At 32.3% G+C, this 9,884-nt stretch overlaps 1 protein-coding gene across 1 annotated transcript; it reads left to right on the plus strand.

The window, feature by feature from the left end:
• Positions 1-5,802: 5,802 nt before the first annotated feature.
• Positions 5,803-8,428, plus strand: LOC7457629 (O-fucosyltransferase 23). Its single transcript, XM_002321763.4, has 2 exons — positions 5,803-6,190; positions 6,564-8,428. Exon 2 carries the CDS (start codon positions 6,771-6,773, stop codon positions 8,109-8,111), a length of 1,341 nt encoding a protein of 446 aa, XP_002321799.2. The 5' UTR covers positions 5,803-6,190; positions 6,564-6,770; the 3' UTR covers positions 8,112-8,428.
• The last annotated feature ends 1,456 nt before the right edge of the window (positions 8,429-9,884 follow it).

Genomic DNA, 9,884 nt, shown 5'->3' on the forward strand with positions numbered 1-9,884 from the left:
TTAATTTTTTTTATTTTGAATTGTTTTGATATATAGTTCAAAAATAATTTTTAAAAAATAATTTTTTAATATATTTTCATACAAAAAATATTTTTAAACAAACTTTTACTAGCATTAAACTTTTTTCTCTCTTATATTTATATTAGGCAACCAATAATGATCATTTAGCAATTTTCATTATTTTTAGACATGTTTTCATCTATTTAGTATATAAATTCATTCCAAAATTATTCAAAAAAAATATTTTATTTTTTTATTTATCTTTTCAACCAAATATATTTATATATTTTTCTATTTTGTGCAACTTAAAAAACCAAAAGACTTTAGCAACGACGAAACAAGTTGGTTGACTCAAATCAAATTGTAAGAAATTCATACCGGTCACTATAATTTTAGGTTTATTTTATCATGGTATCTATATTCTTAATTTTTTTTCCATAATATTTTGAGAAGATTCAATGTTTCTTGATAGCTGAAATTCACATTTTGGAGACCCCTCCGCTGGTTAATCATAGAACAAAGAAGACAAAGCAGCCATTAAACCAACATTGTTTTTAATCGTTTATTTACATCAAACAAGAAAATACATTAGTTCACGGGCTAACTTCCTGCTCAGCTCAGGCATCTTGCATGGTTTGGTAGCAAAAGGCCACTGCTCTTTCCGGCCACTGCAGCTTCACAGCAAAGTTATGCCAGACATTGCCAAAAAGATCATAAATCTGACAGGTAAAAACTTAAACTATAAATGTGTTTTTTCAGTTTATATATTTGGTATTTTTTTTTAGTTTAAGACTTGTTTTTTACTTGTTTCTTGTGTTCTTTTTATATTAATGTCTAAAAATTAAAAATAATTATGAAAACTAATATCTCTATTTAAATTGAATTTTAAATCATGATGGAATGGAGATGCTAATACTTTTACCTCCAATAAACAACACTAATCATCTTGAATTTTTTTGAGAAATTAGCTCCTAGAATTGAATATTATTATTATTATTATTTATTAATATGACTATCCGGGTCAGCTTGCATGTATCTCAACTAACCCACGGGCCTTGAAATTAACGACCATATAAGCCTCTAGTGGCGAAACTTATTATTATTATTATTATTATTATTATTATTATTATTATACTACGAGAGATGTTTAAGATTGAAATTTTTTTTAAAAAAAAAATATTAGCTCCAATAATTGAATATTATTATTATTATTATTATTTATTAATATGACTATCCGGGCCAGCTTGCATGTATCTCAACTAACCCACGGGCCTTGAAATTAACGACCATATAAGTTTCTAGTGGCTAAACTTATTATTATTATTATTATTATTATTATTATACTACGAGAGATGTTTAAGATTGAATTTTTTTTAAAAAAAAAATATTAGCTCCAATGAGCTACAAATTCATTAGTAGGATCTATATTTTTCTCAGAAATGTTTCTTATTATTTCCTCCTTTGGATTTATTTTCTGTATCGGACTTGATATATATATATAGTTGACTTGGATTCTTCTTCCAAGACAGGAAGGAATAACGAGGGAGGAGCTAGGCTCCAAGGAGGAGATAGATAGCCGCGTGAGTTGCCCAAACAACTGTGACGCCCAACATGCACTGCAATTCCAGACAAAATGCTTTGCTATGCGAGCCACCGTGGAGGTCCCTTTTCTTGGACATGCTATCCTGTTCAAGGGACACATGCCGAGAGATCAGCCATAATAAGTATATATATATTTTTTTCAAATTAGCACAATAAACATAAAAAATTATTAGTATAACATAGTTTGAAAAACATTAGGTGAGGAGCACACTTTCATCTTGTTGTATTTTAAAAGCACGATAAAGTAAAAGTCTAATAATCTTACTTAATTACTTAACCAGTTACGTCTACTTATATTAATTGATTCACCGTTTTATATAAAAGTAATAATTTTATAAATTTTATTTTTTAAATAGTTTTTATAAATCAAAATATACATCTTTATAAGACTAAAAAATAAACTCTAATTAAAATATAAAAAAATTATTATTCATACAGTAATTGTTTTTTGTTTTTCAAAAAGTAAAGACTATTTGCGATGATGTTTTGGTTTTTTAGACTGATTTTGTTGTTATTTTTAGGTTTTGTTAGGAACGGCTTGGTAATTTTAAGTTTTTAAATATTATTAAAAAGAAAACCTAATGTGCATTTTGAGTGTCATGGCCTCCGCGCTAGGGGTGATCATTTTCGGTTTGGTTCGGTTTTTACTATAAAAATAACAAAACTGAAATTTTGTAAAATACAAAAAATAAAACTGAAACCGAACCAAAACCGGTTCCAACCGACTAGTTTCAGTTTAGTTATTTTATATTAAAAACTAAAAGCCAACCCATCAGTTTCGGTTCGGTTTGATTTGATTATTTTATATGAAAAACTGAAAACTATATTGTTTTTTGGGCTTTCTAATGGGTTTTATGATAAGCTTAGTTTTGGTTCGGTTCAGTTTTTTTTGTTTCGGTTATTTTATATTTTTAAACTAAACCGGTTCGGTATGATTGAGGTTTTTTGGTTTCATGCTTATGAAACCGAAATCGAATTGAACCAAATATTTTTTAAAATATTCTAATCGGTTTAATTGGTTTTTTTTCATGGTTTGGTTTTTTCAATTTTTTTTCGATTTAATTGATTTTTCAATTTTTTTGCTTACCTCTACTCCTTGCAATTCAAGTGACGCATGAGGGACTGTGCGGTGGCCAAAGTCCTACTTCCGCTGTGATGTGTCGTTCTCTTTCCAGCTGTGCGGGGTGTGCTCACGGAGAAGATTTGGTTAGGCTGTGATGGATGTTTTTTCTTTCTTCTCTCATTTCCAAGAAAAATACGCTGGAACTTCTAAAAAAAAAATTGTGTCCTCCAATTTGTAATCTTATCAATTATGGTTCTTCTTCTTTTAATTATTGTTTATTTGGCTTTTGATGCGTTTTGAAGTTTGGATTTTTATTACAATTTTATCTTTGAGCATTTCATTCAATTTGATTTTTTTATTTAATTTGGTAAAGTTGACTCAAGGTTTTTTTTTTATATTTTTTCATTAAACTTTGTTTTTTTTACTAGGTCATCCTTTTGTATTTTTTTTATTCTGATCTTATATCATAAATTGTTAGTTCGTCAAGTTACTCTAAGCTAACTCAGGTATTTTTCTTCAGTGTTTTTTTTTTTTTCATCTTTAACATTCGATTATTAGGCTTTGAATTTTATAATTTTTTTTCTTTATGAGGGTTTTTTTGATTTTATATCTTAGATTATATTTTAATTAATTTAATCTAAATTATCTTAAATTATGAATATCAATTTTTTTAAGGCGCAACATGGGTAAACCCACTAAGAAACTGTTTAAGAACGCGGTGCAAACCACGTTCCCAAAAAATTTTAAATTTTGTTTTGCTAAAATTTAATATGTTTTGTATGTTTTGGATCGTTTTGATGTGCTGATGTCAAAAAAAATTTTAAAAAAATAAAAAATATCATTAACATGTATTTTAATATAAAAAATTATTTAAAAAACAACCATAAAACACTGTAAAACATACCCTAAAAAGAGGAAATCAAACGAATAAAACGACAGGCAAGATTCATGGTGTCAGTTTTCATCTGAAAAATACCCTCCATAAGCTTGCACGTGTATATCCATGTGGCAGGCTTGTACCCTGAGAACGACAGTTTGGTTGGACTTACCTTCTCTCTCCTGCTTTTATTTTATATCTTGCTCAAATCTAGTACTAACACTCCTATTTATTTCCTGCTGCTGAAAATTAAGGTTGGACTCGCGGTTATGTCCTTTCACTTGGCCATTATCCCTCCTTGCAATTTCCGCCATTTGTATTTCCCATGCCCATCAACATCATAAATGGGAGCCCTCCACCTTCGTCCACATTATCATGGAAAGGATGATTCGTGATCTATCAGCTGTCAACAATGGCCTCTCCTATCGGCTACTGCCTTTTCTTTTTTCATCACAGAAGTTTGTACAGCATTGAAAAGGTGGAAGGGTGGCTTTGATGCTTTCCAACTTGTTGTTTTACTTCTAGGCTGGTAACAATCATCAAGCAAGACTGGCTATATTCAAGATTTTAATTACATGTTTGATGTAGAAGAATGGTGACCCTTTTCCAAATGGTGCTTTGTGTTCAATTTTTTCCCCCATTTTCCCACCACATTTTATTTTCTTGGCTTTTCTTCATCCCATTCTTCCCTCTTTGGTTGTTCAGGTGATTCAAATTTAAATACTTGAGTTCAGGTCAAAAAACAACTGAATCTTTTGATGCTTAATAGTATTTTAAAATTAATTTGTGTGCATTGAAATCAACTTTATTTCTGATCAAAGGGTAAAAGAATGAGATGGGTAGCATGCTTACCTATATATTGTTTTCAAAATTCTCTCATGCATGCATGCATGCTCAAGTTCAAGATTTGTCCCCTCTCTTCTCGATGCTTCGGCACAAGTTGATAGTTTTAAAACTTATCCTTCTCTGCTTTTCTTGGTTCAATGCTTTGAACTGTAAGCTGTCTTCTCACTCAAGAAGACAATCAGTCATGGGTTGTGCTTAAAATATGCTGCAACTCGTCTGGTGGCCATGGTCAAAGCTCAACGTGACCCAGAAGCAAATTACCAGGGGAAGGCCAACGAATTTCCAGCTTTGTGTTGAAAAATGGGAAGAAATTGCCTGAAAATTAACATATTCTTTTGACTGAATTGTATATAGTAAATCCAATAGCATCAAAGTCATTTTTTTATTCAATAACAAGGGTGTATTTGCAAACTAGTTTGCAAGGCACTCAATTGAGATTAAATTTCGTTTTTAACTAAGTTTAGTATATTTTAAAAAGTTTAATAACTTTTTAAAAATACTAATCCTAATGAACAGATCTAAAAAATCAAGAAAAAAAAAACTTCCATAATCACTATACAAAAATTAAAATTTATAATCGATACTAAATATCTAGGGTGCAATGCACCTGCTTTATTATTCATAGATGCCCTCCCTGGTTTTTCTTTCACCTTTTCATTTTTATTTTTTTTTATTTTTTTATCAATTTTTTTTTCAATTTAATCCTTAAATCTTTTTCAATGGTTATTTAAATTGTTTTTAAGCCTACTAAGTTAATTGAATTATATCAGTTCAACTCCCATAAAATTTAATTTTAAACTTAGATTAGGTAACAATAAAGCATGTGCTCTAACTTTTTTTTTCTAGTTTTTATTTTTTTTATTTTTTATCTTTCAATTTCATTAATTTTTTTTTTAATTTTATCCTTAATTTTTTTAATAATTATTTAAGTTGCTTTTAAATGGGTCAAGTAAACTAGATCATGCCATATCAATTTTTAAATAATTTAATTTTAAATCCGATTTAAATAAGAAGTTGTTTTATAAATGGATACAACATTATTATCCAAACCTTAACCAGTATTGAAAATTAAAACCCTGAAACATACCCTCCCAAAAAACATGGTGCCCTTGTGTTGTTGGACTGTTTGGTGTGTTTCAAATTGCACAAAGAAGGCACTCACTATTGGTAAATGGTAACCCCACATGAAAATACCCACCCAAACTCACAAGAACAAAGTGCAAAATATAAATGATTAGGTAGTAAAAGCCTACAATATCATCACCTTTCTCAACTTTCAAGGGAAAATTTACAATAGTAAAGAAATAATTATCAATACTTGCTTTATAAAAATAATAAATATAAAAAAGAGAAAAATAAGAAAAAAATATTTTTTATTTCAATATATATATTACCATAAAAGGCTACTCATTCAATACTCTAAAATTTATCCATTATCACTTCCCTCTCAAGTCCTTTTCTTTTCCCTTTTCCTAATCATCAACCACTGCAGATTCCTTTCCTTTTATTTGTTTATTTTTTCCTTCTTTGAAAATTTTAGACAAAAGGGTCAGGGTGATATTGAGTTCATTGTTGTCATGATGTTGAAGGGTTGTCTTGCTTTTGGTTCAAGGGAATTCAGTTTTTTTCAGATTCCTGTTCATGCATGATCATCATCATCTTGTTATTTTCTTGTTGGCCCTCTTTTGGTATCTGGGGTTTTGAAGAAAATTCTGAATCTTTTTGTTATCTGACACCAACACCAATTTGGATTTAAAAGACTGTATCTTTCCTGGAACCACTCTGTTATTCAGGTTTCAAAGGTGAGACATCATGCAAAATCTGTTCCTATGTGTCTCTTTCTTTCTTGTAGCTTGGCATTGTTATCGTTGTTTTTTTGGATTATCTGTTGTTTGCTTCTATCCAGAACATTGACCGAGTAAAGATATGGGCTTTATTGGTTTCTGATCTTCATAAGAGTGCGCTTTTTTTAATGGAGTCACATGCTTCTTGTTTTTGCTTTGGTTTGAATTTGGCATCTGAGTTTGAATGGCCACTCTTTCATAAATTGTATTATGGTAATCAGTCATATGTTAATGCTATTTGGATGTGTGGCATATTCATGAAATTGATGAATTCTGTGCTATAGTGTTTAAACTGGTTCTGATGATCTTTTCTCTTCTCCTGGTCATGCAGATTTTTTGATGTGTAGTGAAAAGCAAGCTTCTGATCAAATGATTTCCAGAGATGGGGATTAGAAAGCTGTGGTTATTTAAGTTTCAGAGTGATAGATATTTGGGGTACGTGCTTATACAATTGTAACTGAACTGGGCTGGTTGCGATTTTGTCAGCAAGAATGTTGGTTATAAGAGTGGTTTGATTGTTTGGTGAGGGGAATCTTAGATGGACATGCCCTCTAGTTGCAAGTATCCAATGTTCTTCGGCAGAAACTTGAATTCTATAACATGTAAAGGTCTTGCTTTGATTGTGATTGCTCTGTTTCTTAGAGTTGTGCTGCTTCCTTCATTCTCTGGCTATGGTGGGGTAGATAAAAACAATCTTGATTTGATTCATAGCCGATCTTTGTCCTTGGATTCTGATAATGGAATTCGTAAAGAAAAATTCTTAGAAGTTCCTCAGATAGTATGGGGACTAAACAATCAAAAGATAGCATTTGCGAGAGCTTGTCTAACTGCTAGAATGCTGAATCGGACTCTGCTAATGCCTAGTTTAAGTGCTTCCCTGTTCTATAAGGAAATAGATCGCCTCCAGCCTATTTCCTTCGACAAGGTGTTTCAATTTGAGAGGTTTAATGCCCTCTGTAATGGATTTGTGCAGTTGGGCCGTTATTCAGATCTTCGGAATCGGACTGGAGTGTATGAGCTTCAGAAGGGAAGTGGGAGGAAGTGGACAATTGAGAGGGATTTGGATCAATTGAAAGAGTTTAGCGAGGATTCATTTAATGGATACGAGGTAATAAGAATAGTTGGGAAGAACCCCTTTTTGTGGCATGATCATTGGCCAGTTAAGGACTATGCCAGGGTCTTTGAATGCTTGGTTTTGGTTGATGAGATAACTAAAGAGGCGGATAAAGTTGTGTCTAAGATTAGAGAAGTAGGAAAAGAGTTGAGGAGCAAATCTCAGTCTGCTCAGGGTGGTGTCGATCCTGATAGTTCTTGGTTGCAGCCAGTGCCTTATGTGGCGGTTCACATGAGAATAGAGATAGATTGGATGATTCACTGTAAGAAGTTAGAGCAAAGATTAAATGTTAGTGAAATTTGCAGTAGCAAGCAGGAGATCATGGAGAGAGTAGGGAACATTGTTGGCTTAAAAAGTCCTATTGTTGTTTATCTTGCTGTGGCAGATAGTCTTCTTGAAGATTCTTCTATACTCACCGGGTGGAAGGAAGGTTTGCTTCCTGTTGAGAAGAAGAAGCTCAGTGTTGATGGAGTTTACAAGAAATACCCATATCTCATTCAGTCAGCAATAGATTATGAAGTTTGCTCAAAGGCTGATGTATTTGTCGGGAATAGTTTCTCAACATTTTCAAGCCTCATAGCTCTTGAGAGAACACAGAAGATGATTAGAATTGGTGTCACAAGCTCGTGTGGCGTGGATGTAAGATGGCCTTCATATGCATACAATATATTGGGGGAATCCAATGGTCCTCATAAATGGATGACAAATATGTCTGATTCAAGCCTCAAAGCAATTAGCTATGGTTCTAATATCATCTCCTGTTGAAGATTATGGAATGCATCCTGCTACAGACACTTCAATTCAGAACCTTAATCGAGTTCGCGAGGAAATTGGTTGGTATAGTCTTGAAAGTTTTTTCTGTACAGAGAAACAAGGATATAGAATGTCAGGATAGCACTTTAGACCAGATTAAGTATACTTTTCATTTTTTCTGTTATTTAAATTTTTTCTATTAATTCACTTATGTTCATAGAGATTGAATATTTTCTCATCTTTGGATGCTGCGTGTGCTGCCCTCAAATTCCGAAAGAGTATTACCAGTCCTAACAGAAATCTTTAGTAAAGTCCATGGATTTATATAACTGGATATCACCCATTTCTGCAATGCTTGGTTTTGGTGACTAGTAGAACGGGTAAAAAGAACAGAAATGGAAATTTAAGAGTTGAACGGTGTTATTCAATAGTTTACTGCACTTGCCTGTGAAATTTTGAGGGTTTAATTCACAGAATACTATTTCAATTGTAAATAGTCTGATGTTCATGCAGAGAGTAGAGATTCAGAGCTCTTTTCAGGCTCCACATTGCAGGAAATCATTATCAAGGTATGTGCTGTTGCCTTATTTGATTAAATCCAACTTCTGATCATGACCTGCCTCACAGAAATCTCAGCAACATCTTGTGAAGTTGCATTCGTCCTGTCTTAGATATGGTGTCATTTTATGACATTCTATCTACAGGACATGCTATATTAATCATAGTCTTGAGTGACACATTGTTTTATGCTATGATGTTCTTAATGTATCCTTGTCGATATGGTTGTCTTATGAATTTGTCAAACTCAAGTTTCTCCCATCTCATGCCAGTGCCGTGCCTTTCTTCTTCCTTTTCCTGCTGTGCCTTCCATAATTCCTTTTTGCCTCCGGGATTCAAGGGCGATACAGAAAGGAAAAGGTTAAAGGGGTCACCTTCCTCCATTTCCTCTGAAACAATCAAGGAATAAAATTCCCTTGTGGGTCCAATGATGTCCAGCCAGCAAAGGAATTTTTGTTGGTCCGCTGTCTTGGTTTTTAGATGATTGATGAACTTTCTTTGTTCAAGGGTTTATCATGGACGATAATGTGATAGCAACCTTGATTATTTTTTTGAATGAATATGTTTCTTGCCATTGACTTTATTCTAAAAATTAAAACAATCTCACTCCATCTAGAATCTCTAGGACAATGAAGATAGAGGGAACATATTCTTATATCTTCTATAATTTGAAAAAATAAAAAATTATTTCAAAATTGTTACTATTAACCCTATGTGTTTAATGAAAAAACCCGAGTTTTTTTTAACCAAAACAATGTTATTTTAAGCATGTACTAATGGACCTTGCTCAATATCATTCGTGAGTAATTCATATTAACATTCAGTGAAGCCTTGCAGTGCTGATTTTTACTTTTCTCAACATCATCTTGTTTAGGGCTTTTGATATCCGCTTTCTGGAATTGGTATTGGTGGCTGTTATTTTCTCTAGTTATGTGCAACTCCATTTTGATATAGAGATGCCTGCTGTCCCATGTTGAGGGCAATATCCTTCTCGCTGAAGTAAATATTGGGATTCTAGTTTCTGTTTATTTCTAATTGTTAACAATCTTAGGTTGTGTTATTGTCCAGTCTACTTGTATTTTATATTTTCATGAATTGCTGCTTCTTTTTTGCTGGATAAATTTCATGCTTCAGCTTGCAATATACTTGATTTCTTGTAAAATCGCCTTTTTTTTTTCTTGAAGAAAACCCAGTTGGGATTCCTTGTTGGGTTGGACCTTTCACTCA

The sequence above is a fragment of the Populus trichocarpa genome, chromosome 15 (genome assembly GCF_000002775.5).
Source record: "Populus trichocarpa isolate Nisqually-1 chromosome 15, P.trichocarpa_v4.1, whole genome shotgun sequence".
NCBI classification, from domain to species: Eukaryota; Viridiplantae; Streptophyta; class Magnoliopsida; order Malpighiales; family Salicaceae; genus Populus; species Populus trichocarpa.